Source organism: Symphodus melops (genome assembly GCF_947650265.1).
Source record: "Symphodus melops genome assembly, chromosome: 12".
Lineage (NCBI taxonomy): Eukaryota > Metazoa > Chordata > Actinopteri > Labriformes > Labridae > Symphodus > Symphodus melops.
In genome coordinates, this window is record NC_136702.1 from 5,306,315 (window position 1) to 5,327,016 (window position 20,702).

General features: G+C 42.0%; 1 protein-coding gene across 2 annotated transcripts in view; it reads right to left on the bottom strand.

Annotated features, from left to right (window-relative positions):
* clybl (citrate lyase beta like) overlaps positions 1-19,585 on the bottom strand; it is a 56,161-nt gene extending 36,576 nt beyond the window's left edge. The window contains exon 1 of one of the 2 annotated variants that reach the window (XM_079357329.1): positions 19,504-19,585. In XM_079357329.1, coding sequence (XP_079213455.1) covers positions 19,504-19,547 — 44 coding nt within the window. In that variant the 5' untranslated portion in view covers positions 19,548-19,585. Of the gene's footprint in view, positions 1-5,151; positions 5,314-19,503 lie in introns of those variants that run through there. The other variant, XM_079357330.1, reaches the window with a different exon arrangement.
* Positions 19,586-20,702: the final 1,117 nt, after the last annotated feature.

Below are 20,702 nucleotides of genomic sequence, written 5' to 3' on the forward strand. Positions count from 1 at the left end.
TAGAGGTGTTGTGGAACATCTGGTGGGCAAGCTTACACGATGTTCCCCAAAAGTAACTGTCCCTTTATGTGCGTATCTGTCATCCGCCAGGTCCCAGTTGTGTTCAGATCAGTCGCTTATCTCTTTTGCAAAGCTGTGAGGCCGTAGTACAAGCACCATCTCTCTGATCATTGTATGGTTAATTGTCACCTCCATCAACATTAGCACTCTCTTACATGCTAACCAGAGGGGGAGACATAAAAAGGGGGGGAGGGGGAGGGCTTGACTGCACCCTCTTTTCTGAGGCTGACACTTGCTCTCTGAGGGGTTGTTTTCGGTGTCAGGATTACAGTGCATGGGAGAAAGGAGGGCGGAGGAGAGGTGGGGAGATTTCTTCACAACTCATGTCACCGGCGTCTCTGTGGAATGGCAGCAGAGGGAGGAAGACAGGCTGAGAGAGAGAGAGAGAGAGAGAGAGAGAGAGAGGGAGCCGGCGGGGATTGATTGGTGTTTACTTTTAAGCGGCCGCTCAACCAATGGCAGAGGAGCCAATGGGACCGTCTTGTTCACTATGAAGTCACATGACCAAACACAGGTCACGTGGATAGAAATGCACCCAAGGTTACGAAGGGTTCAATGTATAGACAGTGACACGCGTGCGCACACACACAAACATATCAGTTACATACAATTGGCACCAGTCCAGATTGATTTAATGTGTCCCAATCCCACCATATGGACACACATATCCACGCCTAATCTAACAAACACTGCAGAGAACACACACACACACACACACACACACACACACACACATATTCTGGCCTGCACACAGGAACACGCATCCGGACTGTTAAACAGCATTACCATCTTGAGTCCCATGGATCACTGGGACCATCTGACACTGTGGCTCCTGAATGCATTAAGACCAGCAAGGCGGTCCCACTTTCCACCAAAGCTAGCACAGTTACATAACACTCCACCATACGAACGCATGAACAGGTTGAGTTCTGCAGGTAAGAACACTAGACGTTATAAATGATGCAACTACTGGATGACAATCAAACCTATTTATTATTTAAAGTTGAACATCTGATGCATGCTCATGCCAGTTGTCACGATATGAGCGTTATAACAGGATGCAATAAAGGACAGTTTGCCGGTCAGTTGGTAGAGCAGGTGCACCTCCACATTTCTTCAGCTGTCATATCAATAAAGGCAAACAGACCAAAAACTAATCTTGGAAATGAAACACATTTGCCAATTTTCAGGATGAGTTATTTCATCCATAAGGCAATTACAATTTTAGACGTGAGTTAGAGCTGTATTATCATTATTTATTTATCCATTTGGCTGGTTAACACAGTGGAAAGTAAATAAATAAGTAGTCATTTTGGTAATTTGTGAACTGCTGGGGGATTTTTGAAGCTAAAATTAATTACTTTTGCTGGTAGAAGAATCCTGGATTTGCTGCTCCAGGGTATTTCCTAAATGAAACATGTCGAGAGGTTTTGAACTGTTTGACTGACAACAAAGCATCTGAGGAAGTCACTGTAGGCTCGGGGAAATTGGGATACTTTTTGGCACTAATTTGGCATCGGTGGGTGAAATGAATTCATCAATCATATAAATAGCCTGCAAATGAATCAAATGGGAAAAATAAGGCTCTGTTGAAGGCCTAAACTGAAGCATTGGAGACGATGGCTGGTTGACTCTACAGGTGTCCAAGGAAGGAACATTAAACAAAAGAGAAAGGGAGGTAAGGATGAAGGTGGGGATGATGAAGGAAAAAGCAGGAGAGTTGGTAGAGTCTGAATTAGAGGAAGAGCTAAAAAAACAAAGACTGGCCAAACGGTTTCATGGGCAAGCAACAAAAACATTCTTTTCACTTGCACTAGATAGATGTGACAATCTGGGCCGGGCCGTGCCTGGATATGGTTGTGACCGGGACAGTAGATCAGATGGTACATCAGACTATTAGGACATTTGGCCTTCGATGTGATATGTACTGTGTCTGATCTCTTGCCCCCACCCATCCACCCACACCGGGCCCAGACACAAACACGCCCCCATACCCCTCCTCGGATCTCGGAAAAAAAGTCTGACAGATGGGTGTACTGGAAAGATCCACTCAGGAGACCAAAACATACTAAGGCGCTGTCTGTCTGACGTTCGGATTTGGAGACGAACGACAACCAGAGAAAAACACAGGGCAGAGAAAAAGGGACATCTGTGACATTTGTCTTATTTCCTGTCTAGAGGGACATGATGTGTCATGAGTGAGCGCCGAGTCTTTTGGATCATATTCCATTTAATTAATGAACCCCTTTCTCACACACACATACACACAAAACACAGACTTCACATTCCAACTCACAGCTCTTCTGCTCTTCCCTGTAAGTTGCCTGTGCCCCCAAGTGGTAGGAAATGATCACTGCATCTTGTTTAAACTTGCGTCACAACTGCCTCAGGGAGGAAAAAACCTAAGGCCTTCATGTACATTTAAATGAACATTCTTCATTTTCAACATCCTTGTTAAGATCTTTTTTAAACACCATGTTCTGCAATTGTTGTTCATTTTGTCTCGAGCACATTTACACAACTATAGTACACACAAAAATACCAAAATGCACTTGTAAAGAAACTTCTCACTAAGGGTGTGCATTCTTCTTTACAATGGTCAGTTTCCTACAATAAAACCTTCCACTTCCACAAAAAGAAATCAAGTCTGAAAACGCACACTTAAAGTTGACGCCACTTGTGAAAAAGCAGAAATAATAAGGTAGATTTTAAATCACAGCCATGGCTCTACTTATTCTGTCAATATTTCTGGTGCAAGGAAGAAATGTATTCCCTCGTTTGTGTCCGTTGACAGTTCAGCAGCCAGTCTTTTCAAAGAGGAATTTTAAGTAATAAGGCCGATGCTCCCTATAGTGTTGTAATGACAGCCGCTTCATTCTTTTAACCAACAGGAATGCCTTTTGCCCTCGACTTCTGCCCAGCCCCAAGCCTTTAATTAAGACTGGCTTAGGCCCGCCTGATCCTGACACACCAGGAAGTTTCTTGAAAATCTGACTGCCAAAACCATGGAAGTATTATATAGGCCACAACCCCCCATAGTTGCCCACAGCCCCTCCCCACACCCCACATACAAAAAGGGTAGTAAGCTGAAAGGCCTTCAAGTCAATCCATGGGACCTTATATGATTAAAGTATGCCTACACATCCTTTGTTAACCCTTGCTACACCCAATGCCCCTTTCTCAGAGGTACGTATAAGGTAGTGTGGGCAAGAAGATGCACTTCTAACCCTGAAATGCCTTCTTAACTTAATTTTATAGGTCTTCCTTGTCACACCCAAGACCAAACGTTGCATGTAGTAGAGGCTGTCCAAAAAAGGAAAAACAGTGGGATTGTCAGAGATTGGAGTTCTGGGGGTGCTGTTACGATACCCGAACAGGCGTTTCATATTTACAAATCACTTCCAAGAGAAGAGATGCTAAGCTAGTTTCTTTGCACCTCAACAGTTTGTAACACTACTGTTGTGTCACCTGGCTCTAATACTGTGTTCTTCTTTGTGTTATGGCTGTTAACTAACAGCTTTCAGATGTGATCCAGCCACTGTCTGGAGGCAGCGCCGTATAACAACCAGGCGCGAGTACAAAATATTGGACTTTTTTTTTCGAAGATAAGATGAAAGTCACGTAACAAATATGATATATAAAAAAAAATGATTATTCGAATACTAACACTAAAGTAGTGTTATGATGTTGGGTGATATGGTAGCTTGGATTAATACAAATGCAGATCCAACTGTCAAAAGTCCTGTCAAACTTCATCAAAAATAAGTTAAATAATTAAAAACTGTTTTTTATCACCTTGTTTAAAGTGTAACTATCTTCCAGTGTATTCAATGTGCGTCATGATAGGTATCTTATTTGGCCAATACACAAGATCATCATCACTCATTGACATTTTCACAAACATAAACGCAGAGCCAACTCGAATGCGAGTGACAAGGACAAAGAGCGAGACCCTACCCTCGGCCTGTTCCTCCATTAAGGGAGTGGTATGGGCGATAGCCAATGCCCCTTCCTTCCTTCCTTTACTGGGAGGATCGTGGAAACTTTATTTATGCGTTTGGCACAAACGCATTCCAGGACCAGACTGTATTAAAGCTCCCACTGTGTGACATCAAATTAGAGAAGAGACACTTTTTCAAGAATGAGTAAAGTCCAATTTACAGGAATAACCCAAGATGAAGAGCTGTGGTTTAACTAACGCGTTGTCATCCCAGTTTAATGTTCACTAGCTGTAATGTTGTTTTTCTATGAAATGGGATTCAAGGAGTCCTGTTAAAAATCTGTAGTCCAAAAGGGATACCGTCTGTTACAATGATGTACAGTTAAGAACTCAACACTTGTGACTTGATACCATTGTACACAAGCTGAATGAGGGAATAGTTTTGCTCTGATACACAAATCAATAGTCCAAACGCCTGAGATGTATGACATCCAACCCACTTCAGTTTTAAAGGTTCAGTAAAAACCACTAAATGCCATAGAGGATGGACTTTAACGACAGCTGACTGAGGATGGTGATAAGGGGCAACACATGGGGGCTTCCACCGGGACTTTCTGGGAAAATTTTACTTTGACTAACTATTATATTTATTTTTTAACCCAATAACAAAAGTTTGCAACATGGTCGCTACCAGGAAACAGATGCTACTTTTTTGTCTGTAAGAGATGCAGTGACAAAGACTATTGATTTTTTTTACTGGGATGCAAATGTGATGGTCACCTGCTTTGAGCGTGCAGTGTTGGTGCAGATGGTTAAAATTAGAGTGGTTTAGATACTGATGACAGTGTTGCTTAAAGCCTCTAAAACAACAAAATTCTTTACATCAGTGTGTTGTTAGGTAGAAAGTGAAACTCTGTGAACTCAAAGCAAGGAAAATAAGATGCGTGTTGTTCAAAAACTAGAGCTCTCAGACACACGGGACGCTTCAACATCACTGCTTAATATCACGAGAGGAAAACCTGACGCGTCTCATGAAGACACTGCAGAGAACTTCATGTGGCGATATCAGAAGCTTTAGTATTCGTCATCCCTGGTTGCCAACGTGTGGGGAGTTCAATCACCCGTATCAAACAAGGGCCATCGAAACCTACCTGATGTTTTCATGCACATTATTCTCCAGGCACATCCCAACAGCAGCTATGTCAAGGTCACATGTCAGGCGTCCAGTACCACTGGTCGGTTGCTGGAATTCAGGTATCAACGGGAGGCATCAGGTACAGGAAGTCATTAAGAAGATTCCATACAGGGGCTTCCTGGACAAAGTGCAGAATGGGTGTTGGCATATTGTTTCTGGAAATGTCTGCCGACCGACACGGGGCATGACGGTTGACACGCTGCAGACTGTTTTGATTGGATTTAAGCCGATTAACCAATGTCTTTTTTTTTTAAAACGTTACAATTGGTTCAAATTCACACAAAAACAATCTTTTCATTAGGAATGCTAGGAATTCTTTCCCATCTACAATCAGAGAGATTCTAAAACAATAATCAGTATAATAAGTATTCGGGTAAAAAAAAAAAAAATCCAGAAACTAAGATTATTATAAGCTCAGGAAGGTAAAGAGTTGTCTGAATTTTCTCTGGAGTTTAGCAGCTGTCGGCAGGCTGAGTCCCTCTCTTGAGGTCTCGCAGTAACCCTGCCTGGACTTCAAAAGAACCTTATCACTGTCACATTCTCTCGGAAGAGATCACAGTAATGGAGACCGGATGCACAGGCTTACACTAGGTTAGGCTAACACAAGGAGGAGCCAAGAAATGCTTTGAATGTTGGCTTGTAAAGGGAAGAGCTCCTGAATAGGCCTCCCGACCTTCCCACTACACTTCCTTCCCGTGAAGTTCAAGGAATGCTGTGTAAGGTTTTAGAAATTAGTTGGGACGTGCCTTTGTAGATTTCCCTCAGAAGTTCCATCCAATCAAAGCTCTGCATGTTTCCAGGGGTTCGTAACGAAAGGATAATAACACTTTCCTCATTTTTTGACACTTTTTTTTTTTTTATACTCTTTGAGGCCAGCTTTCTGCACACACCGTGGACGACAAAGTCCGAGTTGGAATTCTGTGTTACCATTTTGGGTAAATCACCATCAGACAGGAAAACTAATCAAATCATTGTTTAATATTCATCAATATCAGCATTAAGGATGACTTCTTCAATGGGAACTGCCTATTTAAGGAGTATCCTAATGAAAAAAAGGGCTGACAACAGTCCTACTTAAAAGGGATACTTCACCCATTTGCATGAAGCTGTGTATCATTAGAAACATGATAGCAGTGTTGAATGGTCGTGAATCCAGCCCTCATTTTGCCCTGAGACGAGAAAAATATGTTTTTCTTTGCTTGAAAGTTTTCAAAAAGCGTCATATTGCATCACATGAAGAAAACTTCCAGGGAAAGAAAAACATATTTTTCTCGTCTCAGGGCAAAATGAGGGTTGGATTCACGACCATTCAACACTACTACCATGTTTCTAATGATACACAGCTTCATGCAAATGGGTGAAGTATCCCTTTAAAAACTAAAGAATAAGGTTTATTGACAAAAAGTGCTGCTTCGGCAATTCTCCGTTTAATCACATTGCGTCTGGATCATTCATGTATCAGCTGGTTGGCTGTATGAAACATCGATCAGGAACGGTTACGCCTGTTGTACAGTTCAGCTGCAGGGCTAGCAAACAGAATCCCTGTGATATGGAGCCCTGAGCTCGCTCCAAAAACTGAAGCAAGGATCCCTCACCAACCCTCCCTGTGCGTTTCGTCTCGGACACACACGTCCACGCACGTCCACTTGATGAACGGGGATGGTTATTATGTTGGGCGTTTCAAAACGGTCAAAGCTCAAATGAGAAAAAAAAAAAGCAAACTTGACAGAAAGACTTCGATGTCGTGTTCGAAGAGTTGACGTCTCCGTCGCTAATCTTGTGAAGTAGGAGGCTATTTACTCCACGTTGCCACTTCACACTTCGAGTGTTTAACATCCACCTTTGTAGACTTCGCCAAATTTGTCGGAACTCTCCGAATCCCATGTGATTCATAAAAAGATCAAATAAAAACACAGTGGACGTGGACATTAAATGTCCTCTCTCCCCGTTTTCTTTCTACTACTCGCCTCCATCCTAGCTATGGCTACCTCCGTCTAACACACAAGGTCCCCACTTTGACTGTGGCTTCATCCTGTATTTTCCAATTATCACCTTTTAAAGGCCAGCTGGGTGCATTCCAAACCATCGGGGGGCAATTCCATTTGCATTGCTCTGAGACAAAGTCATGCTCAAGTACTTCCATGCTAAAGTTCATAATCATCTGTAAGGACGCTACAGCTGCAGCTAGGAAGTCTTCGATACCTGAGGCCCAATATTCAAATAATCCAACTGTGAAAAAATGGGGAGTTTTCCTGAACAACCCTGAAGATTGAGCATAGTTTGAGAAAGTCAAGAAAGAGAACTTGAGAATCTGACAGTGTCGTGGTAAATCACTGAACCACACGCCATGCCCCCTTAAAGTTAAAAGTTTGCGTCTCAAACTCGACCAGATTGACTCCAACTTTTTCATTTCAGACTGATCAATGCGGCGCTCCTGTGAGTGTTGGGCTCTGTTTACAATTAGAGTTCATTATGCTGATTTTATTCTTCTTTTCCCATTAACTTGATTTTTAAACAGCTCCAAGAATATTTTATTTTGGTTTGGGGTTGTTTTCTTTTTTTTTTTTTTCTTTTTTTTAATGCCCATTCAAATTCACTGAAATCAAAAGGGGCCTTTTACTCCGTCGAAATGACCACTGCATAGTTGTGAGCTGTGTGCATGTGTGTGTTGTTTGGAGGGAAGAAACTGCTCCATTTACTTTGCACATTAATGAATGCCTTCTCCGGCTGCCTTTAGGCTCTCTTTCTTAATGCTTGATCTGTTCACTGGTGTAAACCTGTGTTTGATTTCTTCTCTCCTCTCTCCCTCTCAGACTGCATATAGCAGCATTTAGCTGTGAATTAATTTTCATGTTTGGATATACCCTGCTGAGGTGTGATGCCGGTGGCGCATAATCAAAATCTGCAACACTACATATGGGTAGAAAGGCCTTGTGGGTATTTTCACAGTGCAGATCTGTAGCGGGGCGGGCGAGACGAAAATAGGAAAGAGGGGTCAATGAGGAATGGACAAAACGGGAGTCAGCAAAAGGACAATGGGACATAAGACACAAAAGAATAAATCCATTGTCTTATGGTCGGATACAAAGCAGAGGCTAACTTTGGCAGAGTGGTGTGCAGCTGTGTGCGTGTGTGTTTGTGATAATGCCTCTGCCTCTTGCCATGAGACAAGATACGCACCCACAGCCACAGCTCAAACACCAGCAGCCTTTAACATGGTGTGTCTAATGCTCCTATTTAGTGTTTGGGGTGCAGCGGCGCGTGGCCTGAGGTTTTTTTTTTGTTTTTTTTTTTGGGGAGGGGAGCGTGGATCGCACCTAGCCTGACAGCTGTGGCCCAAACTGGAGACAAAAGCCTGAGGAAGTACCGCATCATCGAAGATGGGACAAAAAAAAAAAAAAAAGGCATGCCAATTTGCTTGAGGTCTGGCCAATATACTGCTGTCTGTTTCAGTGCATAGAGTCCACTTTTCATGCTCCAGAACGGAGAATCGTTCGCAAAACACAAACTGGGAGGATACTTGAAAACAAAATTCCTGGAGAAAAGTACAAGGCTTGATGTTGTACATTTAGATCAAAAGCCGAAACACAAACTACAAATTCTTAAACAGGCTTCATTTCAAACAAACAAACAGAGAGAACATAGGCCGCCTTTTGTGCACCAGTCTTTTCATTGGAGTTTATTTGTAATCCTTTGATAGGAGGGAGTCTCTTTGTCAATCGGGATACATCAAAGATAAGCCAACTTACCATGCTGCTTGTGTTTGTGAGTCTGTGTGTGCGTGTCTGTATTCTAGCCTTTAACATCACAGCAAGGCACGCGTTTAATCTATTGATTTAATAAGCTTAGGTAGCGGGCTGTTGGCTAAACAAATGAAACAGTAGAGAGGTGGCACAAAAAAAAAAAAAAAGAAGTTATGCATGAGGTGAATCGCTAATGTGGTTTACAGTAGAAAAAAAAATAATAATGAGTGTTCTGGAACATTTCAGGGGAACACACCAGAAAACAGGAGATAACAATCAGCAAACGCTTCGCCAAAATCTGTCGCGTTCACAAACGCTAACCCTTTATTATCATCCGCAGAGGTGTCCCCAGTCGTACGCTGCGCTATTAGACGGAACAGAGATAATAATTACTTGTGTCAGCTATTCGGTGATAATTAGACCTCAGCGACAATTAGAACTCTTTCAAATGGTTTGTTTGATCTGAATCTGTGTTCCCACTTGGATTCGTGAGTACAGCATTCATTATGTGTGCAAATGAAAAGCAACACAAGCCTGCGCAGAACTGGAGCTGATGGTTAGATGCAGTTCTCCTCCTCCACCACTGAATTAAAATAATAATTAAAAAAAACAAACATATTATATATAAAAAATAAAAAAATTAAATGACTGTTCCATCTGAGTTCAGACTCTGTACTTCGAGGCCCAGGTAGGCAGATGTAACACCAGCAGATGGGTAACTCACTAAAGGAGGTGGCAGCCTTTCCAGGCGTCCATATCAATGACTCTGCAGTGAAATGGAAAACTAAACATTCAGAACACATCTTCTTCACTGCAAAATAGGAAAACTACCCAACCTTCCCATAACGGAACTTCCTTCATTACGCCCCTGTGTCCAGATACACACGCAAAGACGTCAGGGGATTTTAAAAGGCACAAAAATATCCAGTGGTTTAAATGAGAGCATCAAACAGCCAGCTGCTGATGCGTTTCCTGCGTGTGCAGAGGGGTTTAAAGGAGAGCGCTGAGCAGGTTTGCTGACCTCCCACGGGTGCAGCAGAGTGAGTGCAACGGTGTCAGTTCACTAAAACAACACTGTGGGTAACAGTGTGTATTTTACTATAGAAAGGAGATCCACAAACAAGCCACAATTTATAACAGGAAGGATTATTTCAGCATGTAAGGCGCCATGTTGATACAAGGTGAATTCATTTCCCCAACTGCACCTTAGAACTAAAGATGTGGGATAAAAACATTGTTTTGTAAAACCTGAGATTCTTATCTTCAGAGATTTTAAATCCGTTAATAACTTCAAAAACTTGGGTTTTTTTTTTTTTTATTGCTAACCATTCAGTCACTGCTAAGTGCTAAGGCTAGCTCTTTAACTCAGTAAAATGCTGAGTGGAGCAGCAAGACATTCAGACAGTCCCACAGACTAATGAGGTAGATCCTGAAGTAGGTATTCAAAAGTAGACTTTGAATCATTGAACGCAGAATCATTTAGAATCGAAAAAACAGACTCTGAGTCAAATTGTGATCCCAAGAATCAAAATCGAATCGTAGACACCCAAGATTCCAGCCCGAGGAACTGTTATCTTTTTGGGGGACCTTCAAAACTCTAGATTTAGTCAGAAATTGTGATGCATCATTAAACGTTTGGCTTGAAATGTATTCATTATTACAGAATCGCTGTGTTGTGAAATTATCATGAGTAACCCTCCAAGGCCTTAGTGCCCATTTTGTCCACCTCAGTGAAAGTGTATTAACCTGAGACCCCGACAATAAACTACCTGTTAACACTGCTGACCTGTCTAGGTGTCTGTGCTCCATCTTCACTCCTCCATGTTAACATGCCGCTGCAAAGATTGGGTCATAAGGAATTGGAGAAAAAGCCTCCATAGTGAGAGTGGCCGTGTCCTTAGAGGACATTACAGCAGGCTTTATCTTGTTGTGCCAGACAGTTCAGTAGTAAACACGCTGGCAGAGGGCCTCGTAGTAAACTCTGATGGAACCAGAGTTCTGTAGCCGTCCTGGCACACAGATATGGGTCACTCTAGGCTGTCCTCTCCCTCACCCCAGCACCAGAGCCCAAGCTCTGATGAGATTAGCCGGCCGGCCAGGCGCTCAGTGGTGGTAAAACACAAACACCACTGATTACGTGGACATTAAAGTCAGATCCCCTCACACTTCAGCGCCGATCCACTTGCGCAGGGTCACAAGCGGGTTAGTGTGGCAACTGTGCCACCGGTCCCGACACCACTGTCTTTTTATCAGTGTGCACACCACGGACTCGGACAGATCCTGAACGAGCAACGGAATTCTCCCGTGACGTCGTCTGAGAAAGTTTGACTTTCTCCGACGACGCACGGCAAAAGGGACGGTGACACCGCCGATCCTTCACAGGATGGCTTTTTTTTTTTTAAATGCAAAAAAAAGTCTAGAAAGTGTTGCACACATACGGAGTCAAACACGTTGACATTTCAATTCCATGCCTAGTTTTTGGCCTCGGTCACAGAATGGAGAGCCTTGGCCACTACCTCTCTGTGTTAAATCACTGCTCAAAATGGGATTAGGCAGGTTGGAATGCCCGGGTAATCACTCATTCAGCAGCAGCCAGAGGAAAAGGCCTCTTTAAGGAGCGAGGGTGGCTTTTATATAGCCGAGAGCTTTGATTACTGTGCCGTCTTAAAAACCGCATCCGATGAGTAAAAGACATGCGCTTGGTCCTTCCCCCCACGTTTACTGGGCAAGCGGCCCTCCTGGGTTCCTGTAAATAAGTGATGTCACAAGGCTTAATGATGCACAGACTAGACTGAAGGGGGAAAAAAAAAAAAAAAAAACTACAAGCTTCAGCACAACTGCGAGCACGTTGCTGAGCTGTCATGTCAACAGAGAGTTAGTTATGCACACAGCATCCCGTCAGCTGATGCTGCAGTTGAAGTATGGAGTAGTGCAAACAGTCGCTCTGATTCAGTGAAGCCAGTGTGAGGAAGAAACATCGTCCTAATCTGTCCCTGATGAAGATGTTCAGATTCACAGAAAAAAAAACAAAAAAAAACACACTTTCTCCTGCAGACTGGTAGTGACAGTTGTTTCCAGTTGCTACGTATAAAAAGGCCCATCATAAAGCCCCGGCTAGAGGAAACAGGATAAGCGCTTGAGCCAAGGCAGTAAAAAGCTCTCTGGGAACTTGAAAGCCACACAAATGAAGTCTGCGTCTGCCATCTGGAAACAATAAACAAACAAAACCCAGCAGCCAAACAAACACGGCGAACGGCTGAGGGGAGGGAGAGGCAGGAGAGGAGGGAGAAGGAATGGAAGCAAAAAGATTGAGAGCGCGAGTGAGTGATGGGGAGAAGAGGATGTCAATGTTTAAAAAAAAAAAAAAAAAAAAACGTGTGCGGCATGCATCATTAGCAGACACTGATGGGAAGACTGACACAGAGACAGAGCCTTTGTGTAAAAGCTCCTTTGATGCCGGGGAGATGGCCCTGCTGTTTGAATGTGTGTGGTACCACTGAAACCTGGTTCTAATGAAGTACGGTGCTAACAGGAGGCCGCCTGTCTGCAACTTGTGCCAATGATGACATGAGAAGTTTGGACGCCAGCTCCAAATAGGAAGACAAAAAAATACCCAAAAAAAAAAAAAAAAAAAAGAAAGCGGCAAACTCTTCTCTGCATGAGCAGATTCATTTGAAATACATTTTCTTTATATGAACTCAGAGAGGCAGTCATGATACGATTGTTCCGTCTCTTGTTTTCAGTGGTGTGAGGAGATGTTTCAGCAGCAGAGGACTGATGGCTCAAATTAGGAAGATAAAAGTGCATTGTTGTGATTTCTCTCTAGGTGTGATTTATAACTGGGCGTAACGGTCTAAAAATGGTCTCAGTTTGGTTTGCAGGCTTTCACATGGAAACCAGATTTGCATCACGGCAGACTTTTTGGTCTCTGCAAATATATGCATTTTGATACCGTGGTTAAAACTTAAAAAAAAACAAAAAACATTAACATTCTTACTTTCTTCCCCCGTGACTAAAAGTCTCAAACTAACGACTAAAATCAGAATGTCGCTCAAAAGAAGAGGAGGGCTCGCAGACTTACCAATTCTCCTCAATCAGTGTGAAACACTGTTATGTGAGAGATTCATGACATGACACTTGAACAGAAATCACAAGCTGATCTCCAAAGTCTTTTTCACAAAGCACACTGTCAATACTGACACCGAGGGGTGACACCCAGAACTGCAGCTATGAGGCCCCAGCATGGACTCATGTGCTATAAGACGACGTCTCACCAATAGTGTAACATGTGCTTAAAGCAACATGTTAAGGTAGAGTGGCAGGCAAAGACAACCATACACATGCACATACACACACACACACACACACACAAACACACACACAAACAACCCGCCTGCTGTGTCCTGTTAACAAACACTCTGCTATAAAAGCAGGGCTCTTACTCATTAGGGTGCTGTGGATCAGACAGGAAATGCTGGGTAAATTACACCTCATCGCCCTGGAACTACCCGGCCATCACCATGGCGATGGGCCAACCTCAGTGCCGTGAGAAGGCTAACACACCTTCTTGCTAAAAAAGAAAAGGGGGATACGACAAGACACAGTTTTTTTTTTGTGGGTTTTTTTTGGCCTCCAAACCCAAAGACACGATGGCATGTTTGAGATGAAAATCGGCAGGTTTCTCAGGTGTGAACTGACTCCATCTATGTCTCTATTTCATAGATTAAAAAACCCGCTTGGCCTTCTGACAGCCCAGCTGACTCCAAGTCTGGAAGCAATATCCTGCCCACACACAACTCTGACTGCTACCCAATTAATGCTACATGGGCTAAACTGTAGCAGCCCAACAAAGTCTTTATTAGAAATTGTGAGTCATGCCTACAATGAAGGCTTTAATACAGTTCAAGAAATGGATCAACTCTGTCTACAACTTACCAGGACCAACAACAGGAAGTTGGGTGGTCCATCTAAGAAGATCTAACGTTAAAAAAATTAAAAATAAAAATAAAAAACAAAAAAGGCTTTACATTTTATTTTAACCTGGACAACTTCTGCAAAATTAACACTCTAATAATAGCATTTTTTTTTTTTTTTTAATTCAGCTGGGTTCATTTAAAGATTTAAAGAGGATGTCAAAAAATACAATAGCTACATGTAGCTTCCCATCGTTGTATCCAAAAAAAAAAAAAGGACACCGTGTCGTTTTAAAAAGGATCATCACCACACTTGCATCTGTAACACGCAAAAGCCCAAGTCTGCCACTCGTGTTATCATGAAAAACAACGACTATTTCTCCAGCTTCTCATTCGATCCGACCACCACGCTCAAACTCCAAAACCACATAACACGTTAGCCAAATCCACCCCACGTTTCTTGAACAGAATTCTTTTTGTTGCATTGTTCACACATTCCTCCCCTGGCCGTGTGTTTTTACAGATGCGGGTCCATGTGCACTCTGGGCTCCGGAGAAGTCCCCTCTCTGCAGCCAGAGATGTGCTGCTGATCAAAGGCTTCAGCACTGCAACAGAGACACTTGTTTTGGTTGACTTTTTTTTTTTTTCTTCTTCTATGGGGATACAGGGTTACATATCCATCTGTTGGCCGCATGGATCCACCTCGGTCAATACTGCCTGGGACAAGTGTAGGCCTCTTTTCTCCCTGCCATCCCACATTGCTCCCTCTAGCACGTTTACTCAGCTGGTCACCACGCCGGCCGCCAAGAGCTTTGTTTTCACACAGCAACATGTGTTACTTAATGCTCTGTAACACATTTCAAAGGCAAGACTAGCTGGGTCAACAACAGGTAATAGAGCGATTTATTGATTTACTGGCTCAAAAAAAAAAAAAAAGGCAATGTGTAACACAAGGACTGTGTTGAAAACATCAACAGGCAGTGAGGTGGAGCCAAAGATTTAACCGTTTAACCGTAAGAAAACAAACACAAAAGCAGTCCCCTGCTTGACTTTGACACTTTGCATCACACATAGAAAGACTTTGGCACCATTAGGCAATGGCTGAGAAAGTGTCCAGCAAAAAGATTAAGCATTAAATAACCCAAGACGGCCAAAGGCGTAAAAAAAAGGTTTAAGGTTTCTTAGCTCGACCTGCTCGTCCTCCTCGGCTTAAGAATTTAGTGACAAAGTTGTTTTCTTGCCTGATTGGATTATGGCCACACACACCTCAAGCTCGGCTTCCACCACCAATCAATGAGGAAATGAGGTGTCAACACACTGCTGTTTATTCAGCACTCATTTATTTTTCTACCGGAAGCCAACGCTAGCTGCAGCCCTGAAGAGACCAGATGACTGAAGGGAATTTCTTTTCAGCATTTAGAATTAAGACTTTTTTTTTTTTTTTTTTTTAATAGCAATACAAACAGGAAGGTTGTGGTGCAAAAGTGCCAATTACAAACAATAATCTCCTTGGTTTTATTTTGTTTTCTTTAATTGTGCCACATTGTAAATTCCTCTTCATTCTAGTTTGAAATGGAAATGAGCTCATTTAATCTTTAATGACTGATGCATTTTTAATGATACTTTGTACTAATATGAAGAGTTTAAAGTATTGCAAAATAGTGCCTTTTCCTGTTTCTAATCTCTTTTACAACTGAGGAGACGGGGCTTTTTTAAACTTCAGGCTGTGCGTCTATATGACCCAGCTAAAAGAGCTGGTAATGGAAAGACACCAGGAAGTCGGTAATGCTTCCAGTCAGCATGAAGTGCCATCAAAATAAAATTCTGCACAGTAGCTGCTGCATTAAAACAACTGGGGCAATTGAAAATTTCCATCCCAATTTATGCCAAATGCCACTTTATAAACATTCTAGCATGACTGCCAAGTGTCTGCACTGCTTTATGCCCTTCCTCTTAATTGAAAACGTTATAGGGGTGCATTACTCTTGGGGTTTTTATAAGCTGTGCTATAAAGCCCTCGCAGGCCCTGAGAGGGGAAACTGCCCATTAACTTATAAGGTCCAGGCCTTGGCTCTCTTAATTGACAACCTCTAGGCTACTTTCATCACTTGTCGACTTCATGGCTGCAGTCAATGCTTCCTCCAGGATGCTGTTGCATCTTTGACACGAGGGTGTTTGTGACAAAGAGCAGTCTGCCGCCAATGCAAGGGCGAGGGCTCGAGGCTGTCCATAAAACAAGCACACACATTCCTGTCCTGGTTCCAGCCATCTGAGAGCGCTGCGTTTAACCATGTGGGTACTACTGCCTCTTATAGAAACAACTGCTACAATTATATCTGAGCCCTAGAAGGAAGTCTTGACTTTTTATGTTTTCATTGAACAAAACTCTGCACATGATCAGACCATAGACATACTGGGAAACATGATAAACACTTATTACAAGAACAAATGATTATACCCCTTCAAACAGGGATCGATGGATAGATGTTTCATTTCTAATCTATTCAGTCTATGACAACAAGCGAAAAAACACACACACTCATACAACACACACACACACACTCATACAACACACACGCACTAACACCAGACTGGACTGACAGTCCCTTCACACTCTAATTTGGCAGGATCATCCACTCTGTGCCTCTGGACAGACATGTGCCTTGAATTAGAGCAACATGTCACATTGTAGTTAAACAGTGCGGACACATCACTAGAATATGAAACCAAGTGAAGTCAATTCAGACTCAACGTTCTCATCGTACCTCCGTGTGACATGTTTGGCAATTCACTGAAGGGGAATGAGCTCGAGGCAACTTTGACTGACAACTGAATCTCATGACATAATGTCGAAGGAAGGGTTCTGTTTTCATAAAACTGAAATTATTAAAAAAAAATAAAAATAAAAGGGTTTTGAAAGATTTCGAATACTTCAAATCAAGCCATGTCAATCTGTTCCCTTAACACAGACTCAAAAACACAAGTCATTGCATCGCTTCAGTGCTTCAGATTATAAAGCAAACTGTCTAAGTTACAGACACACACTGTCAAAAGTGACCTGATTATAAGTATATTGTGCATTTTAGACATTGCTCTGTCTTTTGTTAAAAATATGTAGATCATATGAAGATCTTTTCTGACACTTTCAATCATCAAAACAGTCGAGCAGGTATTCAAGAAGTACTGACAATCTTAGAAGTGGCTATATCCGTAGTTATGATCTCGTCTATTCAACAACAACATGCAGACAACTGATTCTGACTGTCATAAGCACTTTTTCACTAAATGAAAATCTCCATCCATAGTGAGCCGTCCTTTATGTTGAAAATGTGAATAAATGCCAATTAAAAGCTATTTAAAGTAACCAAATGAATCATTCTCTATGCATTTAGATGCATAGAGAATTTAGATGCATTTAAACTTTAAAAACATCAATTTGTCCATTTATGGTTTATGAACAAGGTTTTTCCACTATTCCACTGAACAATTTTTTGTTGTTGTTGTTGATTTAACGTTAATTTTAATTCGGACAAACTGGCAATAAGTCTAAAGCTAAGAAAACACACAGAAAACAGTTCAAATGTAGAACAATGTGCTTCAATTTTCTACAGGTAAACAATGTGAGTTACTCGTGTTGGATATGTTCCTGTTCTAAATGTAGGTACACTGCTAAGGTCGACCTGAGACAGCCTGTGCAACTTCATCTCCAGATCAAACCCCACTGCCCCTACGAGATACTATCCACACACTGATCGCTTACATCCAGAGGGGAGAGAGGACCCTTTAACAGAAGCTTCAGCCACTCGTTCATATAGTGGCAGGCAGCAGCAGTTTGAGCATGACATTTGACCGACATCATGGACCAAAATTAGAATATAAATAATTGGTTTAACCTTATACTTATTCTGGTGCTAACTGGCAAGGGTGACAAAGTGTATCTGTGGAGTCAACCTAAAAGCACTAGTTTACAAAGTGGGGGTTGTGAGACAATGGGGGGGGGGGGGGTCACGAGATTGCTTAAACATAAAAAACTAAATGACCACATCTCGTCCATTATTGTGAAAAATATAAATAAGAAAGTAGTTCAAGAGATTATGGGTGCTCAGCTTCTACTGTTTTCTTACAATAAATAACTACAACAATATCACATGTTTTGGCAATATTGTGGGTCAATGGGGATCCCCAGTTGCTGGCACGGTTATTTGGGGGGGGTCACAGGCTGGAAAGTTTGGGAACCGCTGACCTAAAGCACACATGCCTAAAACCACAGGTCTGATCTGTAAGATACCTCCTGCTAAGTGAAATTGCAAATGTTAGTCTGTTTATATACTATTCTTTGAAGGGGAGCAGTTTTACCTGCAGCACATCAGCATGTTCCTATTGTCCCTATGAGCATATGAATGCTTCCAAGTTTGCTTTCAGCTCTTAAAACTGAGGTGTCCAGGTACAGAGTGAGAGACACTTACACCACACTGTGATGCTGGGTTACTTGGACTCCTGAGAAAAAGTCAGGTAAACGGTTTCCCCCCTCATTCCAGTTTTAATGCTAAGCTAAGTCAACCTTCCTACATGCATGACAGAAGTGCTCCTACTCACATTAAACACTTCAATAGAAAGCGAGCGTAACATTTGCGTCTATCTCTTTAAGTTCATTCACCACACAGAGGCTTGGTTTGAGTACAGGCAGCCACATTTAGTAGTAGAGTTATGTGATTACAACAAGCTCATCCCTTTGACCTTTAATACGGGATGTAAAGATTAAACGTGAGGCAGTTAAAAGTTGATTCAAAAGGTGTCGAGGTTCGAATCGGTTCTCTGAAAAACTAAATCGCAGTATCGTGAAGCGTCAGCAGCTGTAGAGCAGAGGAGGATGGTTGTAATAAGCAGGCAGTAGAAGCATTTTGGCCTCCCGATACAAAAACATGAAAGATAAAAAAATTGTGTGCAAATACTACAAGAAACATTTACAAAAAGCAAAACCAACATGACGCAGCATTGAATCAACAGCACAATGAGAAGCTCCAATCAAGTCCAGATTCTCGTACCGTGAACTCAGTGTCGTGAATTCTACTACTTCTAATAATACAACAATTTCAAGGAAAGTCAAAGCTTGCATAGCAGCATCATATCTGCAACTTACAGGACAGACTCAACTCAATACAATGGCATGCAATGCAAACAGTAACACTGCATTTAGCCAACAAACAGTTCAGTTTATCACCACAGCCAGGCTTGAACCTTCCACCTACAACAACCTATTTTATCTATTGGGACTTATATTATTTAGAATTATTTCTATATTCACAACCAAAGAGGTAAGGCTCACAGCCATGATATGTAGCAACACAAGCAAGCAAGGAGCACATTTATCAATCAAAAGCTCAACCTCCACGTCCTTTCTCTTTCCTTTCGGCTCATATAACCGTGACAGGAAGACGAATGTAATATTTATAAAGAGTTTAGACTGCTGAAGTCTATTTCTCTCCAACCACAACAAACAAACACACAATATGCATTTGACCGACTGTGGCTGTGGTGATTTGACGGGATTTTTTTTTTTCGACCAAATCATGGCACCGTTACATTTTTTTGTACACATAAGACGCCGCACAGTTTGCAGAAGCAGTAAATATGAAACACAGACTGACTTACTGTGGTACAGTTCGTGTCACAGCTCTGGTAATGTGCGCCGCCATGTTTCCTTGTGTGACGCGTTGAAACAGCAAGCGGTAATTGGCTGTGGAAGAAGTTCCCTCGTGCGGGCTCTGTGATTGGCTACAGCATAAGGGAACGGGAGGAGGGGGGCGGGACTCTGGAGGACTCCAAACACATGGGGAGGTAAACAGCAAAGAAGTGGGACAGAGGACAGAAAGGGCAAGGAGAGTAAAAAAAACATAGATAACAGGGGTAATAATTTATGCCGATCAATTAGTTTTGATAGAAAACCACGAGCCTATAAAATAAAAAAAAATATTTAAAAAAAGTAGAAATTAAGATTTTAAATGGATTGGATTACTTACCATCACCATGTTATATTCAATAACTCACAGATGGTCTCTCTTGTAACTATGGTGTCCTGCTCCATGTGACAGAAGGTACAGAGGCAGGTTGAAGCCTCTATAAGGGAAAGGGAGACAGAGGGGGTTGAAAAGGGAAAGAGAGATTTGAGCACAAGGCACGTCACCCCAGGAGTTCTCCCTCACAGCAGTGGTGAATTACTACCACTACCATCAGCCAGGTCCAAGTGTGGAGCACGACTGACACGCAATATTTGCCATGATTAAGTCAGCAGGGGATTTGCTCCAAATGTCAGCATTCAGAGGGCAGCCGTTGGACTGTGGGTGTATTTAAATCTTTGACTTTATGAAGGCTGTAGAGCTGAATGTACTTGAAAGTAGACCCTGAGAACAATGTTTATAATGAACCTGTCATTTCTGTGTCTTGATTGAGTTCAAAATTCTTGCCCTGACATTAGCAATCATAACAGAACCAACACAATATTTTTACTATGCTATACTTTATTATATAATAATACATTTTATATGATATTATATAATAATTGATTCATGTTGTGGTGAAAAAAAACCTGTAGTTTCTCAAGTATTCCAGAATACCAAAGTGTCAGCGCCTTTAAAATTGTGACTTTCATTATAATGCATGTTCTAAAATGAGGTTCTGGACACCCACGGTGGGTCACAGAACAATCAAATGAGGTATGTGATTTTTTTCTTTTTTTTTTAATTGAAGATAGGTAAAACACATTTTTGTGACAGAAAGTGCCATTATTGTGTCACTGACATGTTTGTGTTTTTTTTGCTGGTAAATGTAGCCCTTCAAAATCATATTAGCCT